The 21,419-nt window shown below is 53.8% G+C and overlaps 2 protein-coding genes across 5 annotated transcripts; both read right to left on the bottom strand.

Moving 5' to 3' along the window:
* Window positions 1–6,371: 6,371 nt before the first annotated feature.
* AOC3 (amine oxidase copper containing 3) lies at window positions 6,372–13,032 on the bottom strand. The gene is made up of 4 exons (XM_027094479.1): window positions 11,275–13,032; window positions 9,465–9,750; window positions 8,923–9,052; window positions 6,372–8,185 (listed from the first exon to the last, which is right to left on the bottom strand). The coding sequence occupies exons 1-4, from the start codon at window positions 12,872–12,874 to the stop codon at window positions 7,910–7,912; spliced, it is 2,292 nt and encodes a 763-aa protein (XP_026950280.1). The 5' UTR covers window positions 12,875–13,032; the 3' UTR covers window positions 6,372–7,909.
* Window positions 13,033–13,533: 501 nt separating this feature from the next.
* On the bottom strand, window positions 13,534–21,145 carry AOC2 (amine oxidase copper containing 2). 4 transcript variants are annotated; one of them, XM_027094325.1, is made up of 5 exons: window positions 18,730–21,145; window positions 17,154–18,613; window positions 14,893–15,178; window positions 14,532–14,661; window positions 13,534–14,219 (listed from the first exon to the last, which is right to left on the bottom strand). In XM_027094325.1, the coding sequence occupies exons 2-5, from the start codon at window positions 18,538–18,540 to the stop codon at window positions 13,926–13,928; spliced, it is 2,097 nt and encodes a 698-aa protein (XP_026950126.1). In that variant the 5' UTR covers window positions 18,541–18,613; window positions 18,730–21,145; the 3' UTR covers window positions 13,534–13,925. The 4 variants fall into 4 exon arrangements, with proteins under 4 accessions (XP_026950126.1, XP_026950124.1, XP_026950125.1 ...); XM_027094323.1 differs by having other exon boundaries at window positions 17,154–21,145; XM_027094324.1 differs by having other exon boundaries at window positions 13,558–14,192; window positions 17,154–21,145.
* Window positions 21,146–21,419: the final 274 nt, after the last annotated feature.

Raw genomic sequence — 21,419 nt, 5'->3', positions numbered from 1 at the left:
AATGTGTATCAGTATATCATATATACACAGTATACGCTGTAATATATTCTAGAGTGCAGATGCACAATTTTAAAAAAGGAAAGACTTTTTTTAAGCATGAGAGAATAACCATCTAAGGGTGAAAATCTCTGAGGAATTTGATGACTTTCACATTTTCTTCTTATACTTTTACATTTTTGATGTTTCAATGACAATTTTTAAATCTAGGCATGGAGACATCAGCCCCCTTTACTGGAATCCTGGCCTCCGCCAGGATGTCTTACCACCTGCGTCCAGATCCACCTTGATGTGGGTGTGGTCAGGGGTGCGGCAGCGGCCCCACCAGCAGCTCAGTCACATTGGGCTGGGGTTGTCCGCCAAAGAAGACGATGGCCAGTGCCTCCCGGGCAGGCGGGGGGCTCCCCCTGTCCAGGTGGGCCAGGGCTGCAGCCTTGGGGGGCAGCTGCAGCTCCACTGAGAAGATGCAGTTGTCTGAGGGTTGGGGCTGAGCTGCATTCACCAGGCCTGGCCCCAGCTTCTGGGTCAGAAAGCTTATCACAGCCGTCAGCTCTTCTCGGCTCAGGTCTGCAAACAGCTGGCTCTGGCCAGGGTGTGTCCAGGGCTGGGCACTTGGTGATACGGAGGGACAGAGGGGAGGCAGGCTGGGATGACACTCCTTCCCAATTCCTTCCTCACTCCCAGCACCACCTTCACCCATGCCCATCACCAGAACACTCCACAGGAACAGAAGAATAAAGACAGCCATAGCTAAAGCTCCTGGCTGCCTCCAGGCTCTTGCATCGGAATGCAAGATAGAAAGACAGACAGACAGACAGGACCTGGGTGCACGATGCCCCTTTCAGTCTCTGGAGGTTCCTGGCTCTGGGTGGGGCTTCTGGGCAAGGGCAGAAGGTTGGCAGGGGGCGGAGGCTGGGGGAATCAGTGGTCAGGCCAGGCTCGGGAGGTGGGGCTGATGTAGGAATGTGGACTTTAAGTGGCTCAAGTAAGCCTCTGTCCTCCTGTTCCAAAACAAACACACAGGTTCAAGGTTGTGGAACGAAGTGGGGGAGGGATCGGTTTGGGAGATACACCTGGAGAGAGGCAAGTGGAAGAAGTGACAGGGGCAGAAAGGGACTGTCCTTGGGCTCCTCCTCCACTCTCCAGATACGGCCTTTCTCCTGGCTACAAGGCCGCAAGCAAAACTCACCTGTGCACACCCCTCCAACCAGATTCCCTCCTTCCGTCCTCTAGCTGACAGTCTATGGCTCCCCCATCAACCAGAATCCTACTGGCACCCATAGGAGACTGGAGAGTCATGCTGAGAACATAAAGCACCTGGGAGGAGCTGGGGGGCTCAAGGGCTGACCCAGGTCAACATCTTGGAAGCCCTGAGCACCCTAAATCACTGGAGGGGAGCATGAGGGGGGCGTTGGAGGGGGTGGGGAGTTTCAGTGTAACAGAGATCCCTCCCCACTTGAGCAGGACTGATGGAGCACGGCAGAGGTCAGGGTGCCTGGAAACTGGCTGTGAACATAACCTAGCTGCCCACAACCCTCATTTCCAGGAAACCCGCCTCCAAAATACTGCAGAGGCAGAGAGCAAAGTGGCCTCCATTCTTGGGCAGGTGATGTGTGGGAGACTGCCATCCTCTGTGCAGCCAGGTCCTGAGGGGAACTAGGAGAGACTGAGGGATCCAGAGAGAGGACATGCATCTCTTGTGAGCCTGGAGGAGAATCCTTTGCAACCTGGACATGTCCAAGAGCTCTTCCCCAGGAAGCCATGTTAGACCGACCTTGTAGACAGAGTGCGTGCGCCTGCAGGAGACTGGACAGGGCATTCCAGCCGAAGGGAACAGAAGCTGCAAAGGTACAGGAACTTGAAACAGCCTGGGCCTGGGCAGGGAACGGCCAAGGCCAGCTTAGGGGGTGTGAGGTGGGGATGGGAGGGGGGCGGGCAGAAGAGGTCAGGTCAGGGAGCCTTGTGAGGTGTGTGTCTAAGCAAAGTAGTAATTGCGGAAAGACAGTGAGAAATCTCAGAACATGTAAAACCAGGGAAATCAACACCAGAAAGGTCAGATTCTCCAAATATCATCTGGTTATGCAACCAGCTCTATTTTGATATGGGAATTCCACATAAGGGGTCACTTTATTACTGACCCGTGTCCTTGGACTCTTTAATCAATAGAATTGATAAGAAGCCAGAGGAGGAATTCAGGCAAGGCTTTACTGGGACTCATGCTGCAGCAGGAAGGAGTAAGAACAAAACACAAGTTCCCAGGACTTCCCTGGTGGCGCAGTGGTTGAGAATCCGCCTACCAGTGCAGGGGACACGGGTTCGAGCCCTGATCCGGGAAGATCCCACATGCCGCAGAGCAGCTAAGCCCGTGAGCCACAACTACTGAGCCTGCGCCCTAGAGCCCGTGAGCCACAACTACTGAGCCCATGTGCCACAACAACTGAAGCCCACGTGCCTAGAGCCCGTGCTCCACAACAAGAGAAGCCACCGCAATGAGAAGCCCACGCACTGCAATGAAGAGCAGCCCCCGCTCGCCGCAACTAGAGAAAGCCCGCGTACAGCAACGAAGACCCAACGCAGCCAAAACGAAATAACTAAATAAATTAATTAAAAGCAAACAAACACAAGTTCCCTTGCTTGCTCTCTGTGGAGGTTGGGCTGATTCCTTACGTGGGGTGAGGGTGAGGGTGAGGGTGAGGGTGAGGGTGAGGGTGAGGCTGGGGGCAGATCGGTGGGTCGGGCCCGAGGGGAGGCTGAGGTGTTTGCCCACCCCCTTGGTGGTGCTGTGTGCAGGGGTCATGCCCAGTACCCTGCTTTTGCTCCCGGCACCTCAGAAGTGGCAGCTGGTTTGTGGCTTTCTTGTATCTTATGGTTCACAGTTGCCCCGATTGCCCATGCAGGCAGTTATTTTTAGTCCCTTGCAGTTTCTTTGTGATCTGTGGCTCCAGGAAACATTTGTCCAGACGCAAGTGCAAGCACTCCTGTAAAGGGTCCCAGGTCCCAGCCTGTCTCAATCTGAAATGGGCCATGTGGACTTTATAATAAGGGGGAGAAGAATCTAAGGTCAAACCCAGCCCTGGCCACAAGGCAGGTATTTCCAGCCTGGGAACTTCATTCTGGGCCCTTTCATAAGTGCTGGTCTTACCTCCCAGCTAAGAACACACCTTTAAGAGGACGGTTAATGTTTTATGTCCCGACCAGTGCTACCAAGCACAGGTCAAGAATGTCCACTCTGGCGGGTATCCCCAGGCTCTCCTATGGGAGGTGGGTAATGATCAGGGAGTGGGAGGGAGAGCCTTTGCCTTGCCTGGTGGGGGAACTGGTTCAGAAGAAGGTGTCCCCTCTGCCCACCTTCCCTAAGTGTCTCACTGTCACATCGCTTCCTCTGATATCGTTTCATCCTCGGCTTCACAATCATCTTGTCAAACACCCTAAAAACGTGTTGAAAAGTTGTCCCTTTTGGAGAATCACTCAGAAGACAGGACCACACGTCCTGCTCCCCCCACTAGGTCTTATTTTCATTTGGACCAACTTGTCCCCAGCCTCTGTGAATGTGCTGAAGATGTGTTTATCCCTGGGAGCCAGAGCCCACCCCCCAGGCCACAGGCTGAGGACTGGACCCCAGGACGTGGTGCCTGAGTCGAGCTGCTGCCCCAGAGGCCCTGTGTGGCCAGCGGGACCATCCCGGACACCCAGGTCAGTGCACTCTGATCTGCATTCTGGGGACATGGCTCTGGCTCCAGTGTGGAGTGGGGCTTGGGTGTGGGACAGACGTGGGGAGGACACTGGACAGGAAACAAAGGTCCAGGATGAGGCCGGTGACCTCGAGGACAGAGAGGAAGGGAGGGGTCTAAGCGATGTGGTGGGTGGAGTTGACAGGACTCGGTGTCTGATTGGGTGGATGAGTGAGAAAGGGCACAGCCTCTTAGGTGACACAAGGACACAAAGGTTGCACTGGGTGACTTGGGATGGTGGGAGACTTTCCTCAGAAGAAGGACATACAGGGGACTTCCCTGGCGGTCCAGTGGTTAAGATTCCATGCTTCTGCTGCAGGGGAACTAAATCCCGCACGCCAAAAAAAAAAAAAAAAAGCAATGGTCTTCCGTTCAGGAGGTCAGGGGCTGCGGACCAGAGTCAGTGACCAGGCATCCTTTCTTACTTTCCCTGTGATCTCAGCACAAGTTGGGAGGTGGGAGGGGGGCATCCAGGGTGGGGCTCTGATCAGGGCACTCTGCAAACAGGGCCTCCTTGGGCCACATTCTCACAGGAGTCCTCCCCCAGCCTCACCCTGAATTCAGGCCACCATCATTTCTTCCCCCGACCCACCTCCCGTGCCTAAGCCTTCTGTCAACTCTATTCTTTGTATCTGGGCCAGAGGCAATGTCCTCAGAGGCAACACTGACCCTGTCACTCCCTTGCTTAGAATCCTTCCATGGCTCCCCATTTTCCTTACGGTAACTGTGGTTGCAAGGACCTGCCTCCTCTGCCCCCTGCTTGGCCCTCCAGGCTCTGCTCACAGCCCACACACATGTCAATGAACTTGGGTACTTGGATGGGGCCAGTCTGTCACCTCCTGGCTTCTGAATATGCTGTTCCCTCTTCCTGGAACCTTATCTCGCTCTCTTCCTTCTCCCTCGGCCAACTTCTACTCCTCTGCCAGGATCAGCTTAGACATCAGGTCCCTCAGGAAGCCTCCTCAATCCCTAAGTCCGGGTTAGGAGCCCCTGCTATGTCCTCCTCCTACCTCCCCTGGCAAATTCCCTGATGTAATGGACCCTTTACTGGCCCCTCTCTTCCCTGAGGGTAGACATTGTGCATCTTATTCCATAACGTATCCTAGTGCCTTTCAAGGTACCTGGCATGTAGGAGGCACTGGGGAAATCTTTGTTGAATGCATGTAGGAATCCTTCTCCTGCACCCTCAGAGGGAGCCCTTCTCAGGGGGCTACAGGAGAGCAGAGGCAGGCGAGCATATCTTGTGCTCCTTACAGGGACTTCCCATGTCTACATTCCTGGAAGTCCAATTATGCCCCTGACCTAAGCCTCAGGCGTCCCCTTGTCCAGCCCCTCTTATAGGGCAATGGGCCCAAGTCCTAAAGATCTTGGCCTTGGGGACACCAGTTATTTCAGAACCTGACATCCTGGGTTACTCTTCCCTCCTACGGCTGGACCAGAAGTCTGAGGCGAACGATCCAGCCAGCCTCAGGGGTTTAGGAAGAGAGCGGGTGGGGTAGGGGCTGGAGGTCCACCTTGCAGCCCTCCTGACCCCAGCCGGGCTGATGAGCTCACGACCCACGTGTCCACGGATGCCTGGGCCAGAGCTGTCATCTCCATGTCATCTCCACGGAGGGCTGTCATCTCTATGACGTGACTGAGAGACACACCACCGTCCCTTCTTCAGATCAAAGCTCGTGAGCGAGCATTCACACGCACACGCACGCTCACCGCTTGCAAACACTCACACTCTCGGTCTGGAGATGGGTTTCAAGGCCATGAGTGTCATGTTATAATAACAGGATGGGATGAGGGGTGGACACCAGCCTTCCTTTATTCCTTTTCCCTCCAACACTGACTGTTGTGCAACTGACCATGAACAGGAGCCAGCAGGAGGTGGAGACAAAATCATAAGCATGTCACGGAGAAGCGAAGCCACTCAGGTCAGAGAAAACAGACGCATAAACGCAGTATCAGAGCCACGGTGGCCACAACGTGCCTTTTTCCCCTCGGTCTCAGTCTTCAGTCTCTCCTTGTCCTCAGTCTCTCTCTGTCCTCTGTCACCCTGGCTTCCACCCCAGCCTGTGTGATAAATTCATCCAGCCATCACTGGCCCTCCCTCCCGACTGAAGTCTTTCTCTCTGTTCTTTGGAACCTAGTTTCTCTCCAGCTCACTTACTCGTCTCCATCCGCTGTTCTACTGACCCAGAAGTGAACCTGGGCTTGGGGCAGGACAGAAGGTAGCGGAAGCTTCTGTGTTGGCTGTGCTCCCTGGATATGACCTCCCTCTGGTCAGAAGCTGAGCAGCGTCTGAAATCTGTTTCCTGCATTTCACCTCCTAGCCTGGCCTGGGCTTCCAGCAGGCAGAAGTCACCCCTCCCCTGTGCTTCTCATCGCCCCCACTTCTAAGAGAGAGAGAGAGAGAGACAGGGAGAGGGAGTGAGAGACAGCAAAAGAGACATTGACTGAGGTTTAACATTTTCTTGGAGATGTACAGGCAAGAGGAGGCAAAGCAGTTACCAGAGGCCACACCCATTTCTCTGGGTCTCAAATACTTGAGAAAATTGAGTCCCTGGGGCTATCTCTTAACTCACTCTACCCTTCCCCCCTACCCCAACCCCTTCCTAAAAGACAAGTCAGTTTAAAAAAAGAAGTCAGGTGTTGTTTGGGCCCATTTATTATTTGAATAATAATAAATGAATAGGTAATACAGTCTCATGGTTCAAAATTCAAACGTACAAAAGGGTGTATAGTACTAAGTCTCCTCCTTCCTCTGTCCCAGCTTCCTGGTTCCCCTCCACAGAGGCAACCAGTGTTACCCGTGTCTTCCGAATATGCATCTATAAGATATGAAAATATGTATTTATATGATCCTTCCCTGTAAAACACAAATGGAAGTGCCCTATACACACTTCTGTGCCTCTCCTTGTTCATTGGAAGATTATTCCCTATAAAGAGATATAATTAGTTTTACAGCTGTGTAGTATTGCTTTGTAAGGCTGCATCAGAATTTATTTAATCAGTCTTTGAGGGACGACAGTTCTGCTGCTTCCCATCTCTGGCTCTTTGTAGAGGGACCCCCAACCCAGACTGCTCCCACCCACCCCTCCACACGGACAACCTGCCGGGGAGGCTCCACCCCCAGAGGCCTTGGCTCATTTGCATGCTCACACGTGATTGGACCCCCGGCGCTATGACTGGAGTCCCTGGTCTTCCTGCTTCTCATCCTTGGTGTCCACCCAGCCTCCCATATTGGCTACTGCAGAGGACAGAGGGCACTGGTCACGCACAGACTTGGCACAAAATGACCACTCCTCATTACCACTGCACCGCAAAGCCATCTAAAGTGCTAACTTGAGCTGCTGCTGTCTCCATGACCATCCTCTGCCAGAGAATGCAAGGCAGGCCTATACAAATTGGCAGAAAGAACTGTGGGGAAACACATCCTGCCCCAGGACTGGGGGTAGGGGCAGCTCCCAGACACAGGGACACAGACGGGGACTGTCCTCTCAAACTAGATGTCCCTTGCATTTTGAGACTTCCACAGGCCTAGAACCAGGAGAGGAGACCAGAGGTGAGAAATGAGGGCTGGGTAACATCCCCTCAGGGCTGGGAGGGAAATCCCAGGATATAAGAACAGGTGGGAACTGGAGGAGGCTAGGCAAGAGGGGAGAGAGAGAGAAGGAAACATGGGCCAAAGAGCCCCTTCCAGCTTGATTCCTAGATTCACGGGCCTGGCAGGAACCCTGCCCCACGGCCTCCTGGTGCCTATCCCCATAGCAGAGCCCCCCATCCTCACCTCCCAAGTGAGGACTCAGGAGTCTCAAGAGAAACCTGGGATGGCTAAGAAGATTTGGGAAACCCAGAAAGCAAAAATAAAAGGAAACAAAACAAAAAACACCCAAAACAGGAGTCTTCTGGAAAGTTTAACCATGACTCCAAGCTCCTGGCTGGCCATTCCTTTCCTCTCTGCAAGAGGAACTTAGCAGGTCTGGGGTCAACAGAGCTGAGAGCCCCCTGTGTCAGGCATCACAGACTCAGGATGCTTCCAGAAGGAAGGGGGAGGGAAGGGAGGGTGATGGGAGAAAGAAGACCCCCAAGATGTGATGAGGGAGAAGACATAGGCTGCCCTGCCCAGTGCCCATCCCCTCCCCCTCCCCACACTCCCTGGCACTGGGGTCCCAACCACATTCCGCATCCACCTAGTTGTGGGAGAAGCCCGCGTGGGAGAAGGCAGGGAGGTGGGGGGCACAGGCCTCAGCCTGGGGGAGGCAAGCCAGGTGGTTGACCTCACAGGCCCCAGCATCCTGGTCCTCCCGGAAGTAGACGGAGTCAGCAGAATCGAAGGAGGGGTCCTGGTCAAAGAAGTTGTAGGGCTGGAGGAAGAAGCCCACGCTGTTCCCCACAGTCACTGTGTTGGGAATGTCCTCTGCATGGGGGATGTGCAGGAAACCGGTTGTCACCCAGGCCACCAAGTCCTAATGGGGGCGAAGAAAGAGGATCATGAGGTCTGGCTTTGCTAAGGGCATGTCCGCCTCCCCCAGGATTCAGTTTGGCAGCCCACCTTTGCTCAGGAGGATTTTAAGTCTTCAAACATTTTTCCTACTAGTCCAGAAATCAACGCATAAATGGTCGATTTCATATTCGGAGCAACACCTGCCTCCCATCCCAGCCCGTACCCTCCATCATCTGACATTCCCCATGACATCACCATCAGCCTACACACCCCCAGAGGAATGATGACACCCACGGGCAACTTCAGCTCCTTTCCCCTGACTCAACGAGAGCTCCCTAACTCTGAGAGAAGGAGGATGAGGAGGGAAGATCAGGGTTTGGGAGGCAGAAATTAACTTGGAAATTAATCCTGTAATGGTCAAGCCAGCAACAGAGAAGCTTTAGATATAAGAGACGTGGTCTTCCCTGGTCACTTCCAGCCCTCCTGAGTCCTGGGGCCCTTAAAGGACTCAGTCCACGACGCTGAGACTTAGAGAGCTGTAGAGTCTTGAGGATAGGCTGGAGCCTCAGCCACTGTGTGCAAATGAACTCCCAGCTTGGGAAGATTCCCTCAGCAGGTAATGATCAGATCCACAAAAGCACAGAAGGCAGGAGTCAGCTCCGTCCTTGAGGAGATGGTTTTCAGGGACCTCCCCAAGAGGAGGTGGGGCTCATCTCTGTGTCCCCGAACCCCTCCCTCAGCCTCCCACAGCCGGCTGACCTCTCCAACTATGGTCTCATTGTTGATGAAGTCAGCAAAGTCCACGGTGGGGTCCCAGGGGTCATTCTGATTGAAGATGCTGCTGCTGCGGGGCTCCGCCTCCTTCCGCTGGGTCACAGCCAGCTGGTACCTAGAGATGCTCTGGTCAGGCTTCCATGGTCACTAAGCCCATCCTGCTGCCTGATCATCATGGAAGGGAGCCGAGCCCATGGACCTCAGCATTCCCATCTCGTTCACACAGTCACTCTGACGCCACACTGGTGGGTGGCCCGAAATCATTCCATGTCCTCCTGTTCATCCCTTGCCATTTCACAATATGCCCCCTCCCACACAGAAAAGACTTTTCCCACCTGGGCTTTAGCCTTCCAAGGGGACCCGGTATCCACTGTGGGCCTTTGGATAACCAGGAAATCCTTTTTGAGCTCTTACCTCACTCACCTCGTGTACAGTCTGAACTGAGTTCCCAGTTGCCCCTCCCAACACTCCCTTCTCACTCTCATCCCCTCCCCAACCCCATACGCATACCGCACCCCATCACCCACCTTGCCCAGCTCAAGGCTCTCTCCATGGAGCTGTTCTGGGGCAGGAGCTCCCCAGCAAAGCTGACTGTCTGGATGCGGTAGCCCCTTGGGTGGCCCCACTTGTTGCTGTGATTGCTGGCCAGGTACAGGTAGCGAGGGGAAGGACCTCCCAGGGGGAAGGCGGCCTGCTCCTCCGTCTCCAGCAGCTTCCGGGTCACCTGCAGCCTCTGTATCTGGTGCTTGGGGCTCCAGGGTACCGCCGTAGGGACAAAAGCCATGTCCTCAGCCCAGACCCAGTTCTCCAGTCCTGCAGGGGTGGAGTGTAGGTGGGGGGAAGGGGGGGGGGGAGGGAGGGCTGGTCATGCAGCTGCCCCCCGCCGCCCCCGGACTCTGTCCCCACCTGGCTTCAGAGTGGGGGCCAAAGAGAAAGCCAGACTGAGTGTGCCCCCTGCTTCTCTCCCCTCTCCCCAAGATGTCCCAATCTTTCAGCCAAACCTGTTGACCTGTGAAATATTTCTTCAAGGATTTCATTCCTTCATCCTTTCACACTCATTAGTGGAGAGGCCTGTGCTCAGCACTGGGGACACACTGATGAATGAAACAACATCCTTACCCTCCTGCTCTCACAGAAGCCCCAGAGAGGCCAAGCCCTGAAGGGACTGTAGTGTGAGAGGAGCCCATTCCAGATTGAAGGTTAGAGGAACACAGGTACAGGCAAGAATAGAGGGCTCCCTGGGCCACTTTTCTGCCTGACCTTAGGGGATGTCACCAGCGGAGGTGACATGGCAGGGCATTCTAGACAGGGGCAAAACAGGAGCAAAAGCAAAGAAGCGTGACTGTCACATGTGGTGCGCGTGTCCAGGGACAGGGCGGGTGTGTGTCTTAAGCAGCACGGGGAAGAAGGTGAAAGGCAGGCAGTAGCCGTCCTCTGAAGGGAAGGGCCTTGTAGGTCCTTCTGTGGACAGGATCCTATAGGTGACGGGGAAAGTGGGAAGTGTGTAAGGGAGCAGGCTGGCATGGGCTGGTAGGTCCCTCTGAGCACAGGGTGAACCATGGATCTGAGAGGAAGAAGAGTCGAAGCAGCAGAGAGAGGGCTGACGCCCACAGGGGGCCGGTAGTGGGGCCAAGCGAGGGGTTGGAGATATTTCAGAGGCAGAAAAAAATCTGGTGATGAACTCAGTGTGGGGAACGACAGTGAAACGACCAGGACTCCGAGGCATCATGTAACCCTTGGCTCTCTGTGACCACCAGCTCCAGGAACTATCTGGAATATTCCACAGTATCCACTCTACCCCTCACACTTAAGTGTATTGTGCCCAGAGATGGAAATTCAGGGAGGAGAAAGGTCCACCTCCCAGGGAAATGTATCCCCCGGGGGTGTTCCACGATTGGCCTGCAGGTGCCAGGGACTCCGCAGAATGCAAACAGATCCTCCCCAAAACCTACACTGCAGGCCAGACACAGATAAGCTGAAAAGCAAATGGGTGCCTCACTGAAGTGGGGCCCATATAAGTGCCAGAGAGGGAAGAGGGCAAAGGGGACCCTTAGCCTGGATCCTGCCTCTTCTCTGAGCTTAGCTGTTTCCCAAGATTTTCTGATGAGGTCATGTGGAGGGTGGGTGGCAGCTCTGTACCCAGCCAATGAGCTAAGAGCTCAGTAAAATTCAGCAGCCAACTCTCTCCCATCCAGCAAAAGAGGAAGCATGAAACTCCAAAACATATACTCATGCTCAGATCTTCCTTTCCTGGAAAATCTCCAACAAACACAAAGCAAACAAAGACAGCCCTTCAGCCCCCTATCTGGGATCCTGGCCTCCGCCAGGATGTCTTACCTCCCACGTCCAGATCCACCTTGTAGTGGGCACTGTGGGTGTGGACGGTGCCCAGCGTGTGCTTCCCAACCTGGTTTCCATATCTTTGGGCAGCTCCAAAGAGGAACGCTGAGCTGATGTAGCCTGTGGCATGGAATTTGACTTCAATGGCCCCATTGGGGTGGAAGACCATATCCCACACATAGTCGTAGTTGAGCAAGGTCGACACAGACCTGAAGACCAGCACTGTCTCCGCAAGGCCCCCAAAATAGTGGGAGTGAAAAGCTGAGTGGTGTCGCCTCAGGGGCAGGCCCTGGTTCTGCTCAAACACACAGAAGGCATCAGGTAGTGTCTTGGGGGCTTGGGACTCCAAAAGGAAGTACCAGTCCACGTAGGTGGCCAGATAGGGGCAGTCCACCCCACGGGTCAGGGGTGTGGCGTACTTGCCCATACCAAAGCTGCCGTCCATATAGTGGGTCAGCATTGCCGCCGGGGAATTTCCACCATAGACAGCCAAGGCCTCTTGGAGGCTGATCTCGTAAGCCAGCCGTTCTCCCTGGAATCGGATGTCAAAGATCCTTGGACCACTGAAAGCTCCGAGGCCAAAGGAGAAAGTCCACAGTGAGGAGGCCACTCGACTCCCCTGGACACTGAAGCGGGGGCCCTGGGGATGGAACTGCAGAGGGGGAGCCGGACCCGGAGGCGCCTTGGACTTCAGGGACCAGGACCCACCTGTGCCATTGTCTGGGATCACCACCACATTCACCAGGCCGGCCTCAAACTGCTCCTCCAGGTGGGCCAGACTCTCATAGTAGCGGCCTTGAAAGAACACCTTCTGGATGGTCCAGCGAGCAGGGTCCAGAGCCTTGTGGTCTACCAGAAGCTCCAAACCTATGGGGTGCAGGAAGAACCCAGCCCCTGAGATGTTGTAGTAGAGGCCAAACCAGGTGGCCCTGTCCCCTGATTGCAAGCCACGGGGGGCTGTGGTCATGGTCACCAGGTTCCCTCCTTGGTGCTTGTAGAAGCAGCAGTGGTGGAGGAGACCAGCAGCCTGGGGCAGCTCTGTGTTGAAGATCATCTGGTCTATGTCCAGGTACTCTCGCATGAGCACGGGGCGTCGGTGATAGGGCAGGGGGCCCCCGTGACGCTCCACAGTCACGTCCCGCAGGTAGGAGGGGTGCGGCAGCGGCCCCACCAGCAGCTCAGTCACATTGGGCTGGGGTTGTCCGCCAAAGAAGACGATGGCCAGTGCCTCCCGGGCAGGCGGGGGGCTCCCCCTGTCCAGGTGGGCCAGGGCTGCAGCCTTGGGGGGCAGCTCCAGCTCCACCGAGAAGACGCAGTTGTCTGAGGGTTGGGCCTGAGCTGCATCCACCAGGCCTGGCCCCAGCTTCTGGGTCAGAAAGCTCATCACAGCTGTCAGCTCTTCTTGGCTCAGGTCTGCAAACAGCTGGCTCTGGCCAGGGTGTGTCCACGGCTGGGCACTTGGTGATACGGAGGGGCAGAGGGGAGGCAGGCTGTGTTCACCACCATCTCCTCCCCTGCCAGCTAGCAAGACACACACCAGGGCAAAGATGGTGATGACAGCCAGAGCGAGGAGCACCAGGGTGGTCTTCTGGTTCATTGTCCCATGAACGTAGAGACAGAGGATTGAACCAAAGTGGAGACTTGTATTCTCAGTCCAGCAGAAGAGGGTCTCTTTTGCTCCCTGTACTGGGGGCTCCTAGACTCTGGCTGAGGTTCTCAGTATTGCGACGCAATGGAGACTGAGGATGGGAAGAGCATGGGAAGGCTGAGGAGGGGGGTGGAGCGGGCTGGGGTTGGGAGGCGGGCCTAAGGCAGGGCAGCAGTGATTTCCACAGACCTTACATGGCTTTGTGTTCCAGGCTCCAGCTCACATTCTGCTCTCTGGGTCAGGGTTGGGACAGGGGAACGCTGGGTTAGGAGGAAGGGGTGGTGGGGATTTCAAACGAATGCAGCTGACCAGCCTGAGCACAGACATGCGCTGACATGCACAGAAATGCCGGGGAGGAGGCAGCCCCTCTTTCCCCTCCGCCCCACTTCTTTCCCCAGCGCCCATTTCTCAGGGCCAGATGTTCCCTTTCCTGCAACTTGGAACTATTGTCCTCCTTCCAAGGAAACCCCACCCCCAGCTCTTCAGCTTCCCAAGCAGCATTTCTTGGCCAGGTCTGTCCCCCTTGCCCCCTCTCCTCCATGGCTAATTTCCTTGGCCAGAGTCCTTAATATTCTCTGGGGGATTCTAGATACTTCAAAAGTCAAAGAGAAGAAATCCAAGTAAAAGTCTTGTAATACTTTTTATTATAAATTACACACACCATAAGTTCTTACAAAATTCTATCTATTCTTCCACTTCAATGCACATGCATTAAAGAAATGTCTGGTATAACATTCACCAAATGTGAATGCTGTTTCTGAGTGGTAGGACTTGTGGTGTTTTAGCTTTTTTAATATCAACATCATTTGTATAAATTCATCATTTTTAAAAAATGAACTGGAAATAAGAATTAACCAAAGGATATATGGGGGTTTACGTGGTAGAAGGCGGTTTCCCAAGCGTCGAGTGTCAGGGGAGCAGGAAGTGGGAACAGAGAGAGGAAGGTACATGTCTTGGTACCCCCTCTCCGCCCTGCCCATGTCCCACCACACACTCAATGCTACAAGTCTTGGTAAGAGAAAGGTGGCAGGTCCGGGACACAGGCCGCCAGGTGGGGAATGCAGGCCACATGATTGACACTGCAGAGCCCAGCATCCTGGCCCTTCTCAAAGTAGACGCTGCCAGGGGAGAAGATGGAGGGGTCCTCATCAAAGAAGTTATAGGGTCGGAGCAAGAAGCCAACTCTGTTCCCCAGAGTCACTGTGTTGGGGACATCCTCAGCGTGAGGGATGTGCAGGAAGCTGGCTGTAACCCAAGCCACCAGGTCCTGCAGGAAGAGGAAGAACTGGAGGCTCTGGAGGCGAGACCCAGAGAACCCCCCCTCAGCCACAATCCCCAATCTCCAGTCTCAGCCCTGCTTCCACCTCTGCCCAGCCGCAGGCCCAAATAACAGGCGTGGTAATCCATGTGAGAAGCTGTAGGGTGGTCCCAGGGCTAATCTCACCCCCAGGAGGGATGACCCATGTTGGTCATCAGGGAACTCCCTGGCTGGCCCCTAATCTAAGAACTGGAAATCTACCATTCTCTCCATCCTGCAGCCAGGGGCCGGGCAGCCAAGACACCAGGCTTAGGGGAGCTCCTTTCCTCTGCCCCGAGGGCTACCAACCTCTCCTAACAGGGTCTCATTGTTGATGAAGTCAGCAAAGGCTGTAGTGGGTGTCCAGATGTCATTCTGGTAATAGATGCTGCTGCTCTGTGACTCCTCCTCCTTCCTCCGGGTCACCACAAGCTGGTATCTGACCAGGAATGTTGTAGGAAGGTGGTGTCAGAAAACGTCAAGGGCCTTTACCAGCCCAGAAATCCTTTGGATCAGATTCTGTGTGAGACCATTCCCGTCCCATATCTACTTGGATCTGAGAAGAGGTCCAGGGGTGAATGATCGAGGTTAGTGAGTTGGGGCCTTCAGGAGCTGGGATGGGAAGGGGACCAGTCCTTCCCTACCACCCAGTGCCCAGGGCCCTCCTCACCTCCCCCAGCTGAGGGCCCTCTCCATGTCGCTGTCCAGGGGCATGTGTATGCCAAGAGGGCTGTGGATCTGGATTCGGTACCCGCGCTGGTGACCCCAGGAATTAGTCTGGTTGCTAGCCAAGTAAAGGTAGCGGGGAAGGGGGTCCCCCAAGAAAAAAGCTGTCAGGTCCTCCCTTCCCAGGACCTGCCGAGTCAGCTGTGGGCGCTGCAGTTGGTGCTCCGGACTCCAAGGGGCTGCCACAGGTTTAAACACCACGTCTTCAGCTACCACCCAGTTTTTCAGCCCTGCCAGGGTGAGGGGAGGGAGAGGAGTGCCACAGCAGGTGAGACAGGTCCCTTGTTTTCTCCGTGATGCCCCCTGCACTGGCCTGACAAAGGACAGCAGAGCTCATCAGCTCTGCGCTGGGAGCCAGGTCTGGACTTGAGAGCTAGCCCGCCTTCTTTGAACTTGCCCTGTCCAACAGTTACCACCGGTCACAAGTGGCTCTTTCAATTTAAAAATTCAGTTCCTCAGTCACACTATCTACATTCCAAGTGCTCAACAGCTACATGTGGCTAGCGGCTAACATATTGGACAAGGCAGACATGTAACATTCCATCATTGCAGAAAGTTCTATTGGCGCTGGTCTACCCAATACACTTTGGACCAATTATTTGCTTCTCTGATTCTCACTTGGTGAATCACTACAATGGGCATAAGGAACGCTGTTCTGTGGCTGAGCTCTATAAATGTGAAAGCACACACAGGTGGCTAATAACATTCTTCTAACTATGAAAGGGATATTTGTCTTGGAGAAGCCGGATGGAAAAACCCAATCCCCTTCCGTGGTGCCCTGCATACTCCTCCTGGCTCTGAGACTTTGATTTTTTTTTCTCAATATGGCAGGTATCACTTCGTCTTTTTTACAAGGAAGTCGATTTATATCTTTAAATTGTCTGGGAGATCCCTGGAACACTTATACTCTTTCTGCAGGTTCGGACTGCTAGTTCCTTTTGGCATGACTCATACGAATGTGCTGGCACACAGGGAACTCTCCTGAAGCCAGTGCCCCTGCCAGTTGTCCTGTGTGCAGGGGCCTGACACAGACCCTCTGGCCCACAGCACCAGCCTGTGCTGCACGCTGGTCCAATAAATGTGATTTGATTTTATGTCCTAAGACAAGGCTCTTCAATGCCAAAATGCTGGAAAGAAAACTTCAAGTCAGAAAATAGTCATATTCCAAATATGTCCAAGAATAACCTAGTTAAAATGCATGATTTAAAATAGCATTTCAATCATGCTGTTTTCTTAGCTCTCTCCCCTCCACCCGCACAGCGCACACACACAGATGCACACACACGCCATCTTTATACTCAAGAGAATATGGAAATGTTTCACAAGAAATATGCTGAGTTACAGTGCATTATACTTGGACAGCCACTTCCTGACCCATCTCCCCCCACCCTCCTTAGTTTCCGTAACTGAAAAATGGAGAGGGTGTGATGGATTCCCAATTTTCTTTCTGGGCCTAATAGTCTAACTCGATAAGTTAATTATTTTGTTCTGGACAAAAATCTGTCAGGAGCTTTAGGTCCCCTTTGTGCTTAGAGCCCTACTTGAGAAATCCCTTTCTACACTTGCAGCAAGCCTATTGCATGCCTGCCATGTCACCAGAGAGCCCACTGCGATGACACGTGCTGGCAGGAATGGGATGGTCCTCCCCAGGAGGTGGATGGGCCCCTGTCTTGTAATCTCAGTTGCCTGAAATCCTGCGGAGCAGCCCCCAGCTAGCACCTCCTGTTCTCAGGCCCCAGGACCACCTCCACTCTCAGGAAGCTCTTTACACAGACTACTCCCTATCTCTGTTCAGGCCCCAGCTTCCCCCACCTCCACTGACTCTCAGAATGAGGAAGAACTCAGAGCCCCAGCTCCAGCCATGTCCAGCCTCAGACAGGCAGGGCAAGGGCAAGTTCACCACCCACAGACAGGCTAAGGCAGCCAGCTAGTACAGCGCAGCCATTACATCTGGTTTCACAATTGCAGCGGGTCAGAGGGGCTGGGCGGGGGAACACTCTCTACCTTTTGCCAAATACCCAATAAGCCCAGTATTTAGGCTGACTGCAGTTGAATACAGTCAGATCAGTCCCTGCTGTTGCCACAATAAATTGTGGTGCTGGAACGCCACCCTCTTGCCTCTTCCGGCTTGATGTGGCTTGATGTGCGGGTCTCCCTTCTCTCTGGCCCACCCCAATGCTCAATCCTCATCCCCTGGGCACTCACCTGCCACATCCAGGTCCAGCTTGAAGTGGAAGGCATGCGTGTGCACCGCCCCCAGCACTCTCTCCCCAACGCGGTTCCCAAAGAGGAGGCTCTCCTCGCCCCCGCTCAGGAAAGCTGTGTTGATGTAGCCCGTGGCATGGACCCGCCCTTCAAGCGCCCCATTTGGGTGCAATACAAAGTCCCAAATGTAGTCATAGTTGCCTACAGAGGACACAGACCTGACTACAAGGGCCGAGCCAGCCAAACCACCATAGAAATGACTCTGAAGGTGACCGTGGTGCCTGCGGAGGGGTAGTCCCTGGGCCTCCTCAAACACACACACAGCCCCTGGGAGCAGCTGGACTGCCCCTTTGCCCACTAATACGTGGATGTCCACCATGGTAGACTGATAGGGGCAGTCCACGCCCCGCACCAAGCCCCGGCTGTGACGGCCAAGCCCATAGCTGCTATCCAGGTAGCGGGTCATCATTGTCTTGGGTGAATCGGCACCATAGATGGAAACACACTCCTGGACACTGACTTCATAGGCCACTCGCTCACCCCTGAACCGAACATCAAAAATCCTCATGCCACTGAACACCCCATGGCCAAAGGTAAACGTCCAAAGGGAGGACGCCACTAGGTTCCCTTGCACACTGTACCGGGAGCCCTGAGGTGAGAACTGAAGAGGGGGAAGAGGACCTGGGGAGACCCGCGATCGCAGCGATGAGGCCCCATCTGGCAGGGGTAGAGGAACTCTAACCACTTCCAGCCGGCCAGCCTTAAACTCCCATTCCAGCTGACCCAAGTCTGCATAGTAGTGCCCAAGGTAGAAGACCTGCTGGACAGCCCAGCGGGCAGGGTCCAAGGCCCTGTGGTCCAGCAGTAGCTCGAGCCCCACAGGGTGAAGGAAAATCCCAACACCTGAGATGTTATGGTAGAGGGCTATCCAGGTAGCACGGTCCCCTGAGCGCAAGCCACGAGGGGTGGCGTGCAGAGCTGCCAAAGTGGAACCATTGTAGTTGAAGACAGAAGCCAGGAAGACTGGTGCCTTGGGGAGCTCCACCTCTTTCAAATGCTTCCACATCTGGGCAGACTCAGTTCCCAGCACGGGGCGCCGGTGATAGGGCAGGGGGCCCCCGTGACGCTCCACAGTCACGTCCCGCAGGTAGGAGGGGTGCGGCAGCGGCCCCACCAGCAGCTCAGTCACATTGGGCTGGGGTTGTCCACCAAAGAAAACGATGGCCAGTGCTTCCCGGGCAGGCGGGGGCCTCCCCCTGTCCAGGTGGGCCAGGGCTGCAGCCTTGGGGGGCAGCTCCAGCTCTACTGAGAAGACGCAGTTGTCTGAGGGTTGGGCCTGAGCTGCATCCACCAGGCCTGGCCCTAGCTTCTGGGTCAGAAAGCTCATCACAGCCGTCAGCTCTTCTCGGCTCAGGTCTGCAAACAGCTGGCTCTGGCCAGGGTGTGTCCAGGGCTGGGCACTGTAGGATACAGAGGGGCAGTGGGGAGGCTGGCTGGAGCTACGTTGGCTGGTCAGCAAGACATAGGCCAGGGCAAAGACAGTAATGAGGGACAGTGCCAGGAACACGAGGACTACCTTGAGATTCATGGTGACTGCCGAGAGCTGAAATGAGAGTCCCGCCAGCTGCTCCTTCTGCTTACTGACATCAAATCAGGGTTTATATTCAGTAGGATGGATAGGAATAGTGAAAACTCCACCCTGTGGGTTGGACGGGAAATTTCTGACCTTGATTTATATAATTCTGCTCCAATTTTCTGTTCTGTGGTTTGGCTCAAGGTACTACTTCCACGTGCATAGCCTCTCCCCATCCCTGAACTCCTCCCAGCAGCACGGTCAGTACCCACTACTGATCTCCATCATTTAGACCAGATTAGAGGGCATTTGTATATACACTAGACTCTACCTTCCACCCAGAATGGGTCTGAGAAGTATGCAAATCTCAGACGCCCAATCAAGTCCCACGTACTACATGCAGCCACTCTAACTGTCCACTTTCCTACCTCCTGGCAGGCACTCCCCTCCAGTATTTCCAGGATCCACTGCCCAGCTCAGCAGTAAGCACTGTGTTCTGCCACATGCCTAAGACCAAGCCCTTGATCTGTAGTCTCAGGCCTCTTCCGTCTAGTCGGTGAGAAAGGAGTGGTGAAGGCCTGGGCGCAGCAGTCAGATTTGTACACCAATCGCAGGTCCCTACGCTGTGTGACCTGAGGGGAGTTACTTATCGTAAGTCTCAGTGTCCTCACCTATAAAGAAGGGATAAAACTACCCCAGAGATTCACGGAGAGTAAATGAGATCAGGCGTGTAAAGTGCTTAACAGCCTGGCACGGGCAGGCATTCAAAAATTGTCAGCTACTGGTAAGGATCTCTGAAACAGAATAGGGCAGATGTTCCTCCATTGTTCAAGACCTTAAATCCCTTTCTGCAGAGACAACAGATACCAGATCATTGGATACCAAAATGCTCCTCTGCAAGGTGGAAGTTAAGGAAACTTTATTTCAGAGGGAGCTAAGGTCCTAGATACCCCTCCAGTTCATTTGAAAACCAAAAACCAGGGGTCCCTGGCATCTCCGCAAGAAATTTAAGACATTATTCAGAAGGAACTTTTAGTATAGAGCAAAGAAAATGACGGGGTCGGGTGTGCCTTGAACCAGGTGATTCCCCACACACGGAACTAGAGCGGCCTCTACTGGCAGTTCATGGGTATCACTGGGGAGGGAAGGAAGGAAGGAGCTGGGATTTTGCGAGGGTAGAAGGCAGCTTAGCTTTGGAAAGAGCTAACTTTCATTTAATTCAGACTGAAGACAAATGAAGGACCCACCCTTGCCTCTTGGTAGGCAGAAGCCTCAGCCTTTCCATTATTCCAGAGAAAAGAGGCAGCTCAGTTGGTATAAAGACACCCAATAGGGTGGCTGGAGGTATATGAGGAGGTGGGTATCCCAATGTGCACACACGTAAGTGTGGGTATGTTCCTGGACACCAGAGCATCGCATCAGGGTCTGCAGCTTTAGAAAGAGGTCAAAGTACCTGTATTTTTAATAATTTCTTGACATGGTAAAAGAATTTTACATTACGATCCAAGGGTGGTAAGGTGAGGAGGAGGGACATGGGAACAATCCAACAAACGAAAAGGGAAACTGAGAAACACATGGTGGGAGGACGGAACATTTTAGCTGGAAGGGGTCTGAGGGTGGGTAGGGGCATTGCCCAACTAAAATGCAATTGGTTTGTTACTGAGTACTATTCATGGGAAGACAGCATCCTAACTCCTTCTCTAGAGCACACTGGGAGGAAAAATGATGCATCCAGATGGAAATATGATTGGGGGCTGCAAGACAGAGACGGGGGTAGAATAAAAGTCAGCAACAGACACAGAGAATCACCAGCAGACTCTCCAGTAGTGGTAGAATAGAAGTGGGGGTTGATGAGGGCTAACACAAAAGCTGTGACAAGTGACATCTCTGGAAGATTTGAGAGATAAGAGGCAACTCTTCTATGGTTTTGACTTGCCCAGCAGATTTCCACATACACACAATGTGTACATGCATGTGTGTGCATGCACACACATATACACACAAGTGACCGCTTTCCCTGGAAGCACAATACTATAAATAAGAAAACATTTTTCCCAAAGGGAAAACCCAGTAGGAGCAGCAGCATCTGGCCTCACAGCTGCAGACACCCCCACCCCAATTTACAACTGGCCTGGGAAGAGGAAACCGGGATTCAGAGGACCAGCCTTTGCAAAAATGCCCCAAAGGACCCGAATCACAGAGGAAGGGGAACCCACTACCCCTGCTTCTCATCTTTCAGTTGTCCTCCAACTCACCAGCCTCAGGCACCAAGAGGCTACAATACCAGGAGACAATGGGCCCTGGTGGATGAGAACTAAGACACCTAACACCTTCTGAACAGGGTGTGTGTGTGTGTGTGTGTGTGTGTGTGTGTGTGTGTGTGTGTGTGTGTGTGTGTGTGTGTGTGTGTGTGTGTGTGTGTGTGTGTGTGTGTGTGTGTGTGTGTGTGTGTGACAGAGACAGGGTTTGGGGGGGTGGGCAGGGCTGGGGGGAGGGGGGCATCAAGTAACAGAGTAGGAAGGCATGTGTGTGCTGCATGTGTGTACGTGTGTGTATATGACACACATATGTGTATGTGAAAATCCTAGTTATAAAAACATCTGAAGCAGCTAGGGACTTGGCAGAAGGTCTAAGGTGTTTCTTGTCATGATCAGGTTCAAGGTGCAATGTATATAGATGGGAAACCCGAAGTC

The sequence above is a fragment of the Aethalodelphis obliquidens genome, unplaced genomic scaffold (assembly GCF_003676395.1).
Source record: "Aethalodelphis obliquidens isolate GAN/ISIS:26980383/991018 unplaced genomic scaffold, ASM367639v1 scaffold89, whole genome shotgun sequence".
Taxonomy (NCBI): domain Eukaryota; kingdom Metazoa; phylum Chordata; class Mammalia; order Artiodactyla; family Delphinidae; genus Aethalodelphis; species Aethalodelphis obliquidens.
The sequence above is the reverse complement of the archived record's forward strand: the minus strand, read 5'-3'. Positions and strand labels throughout refer to the sequence as shown.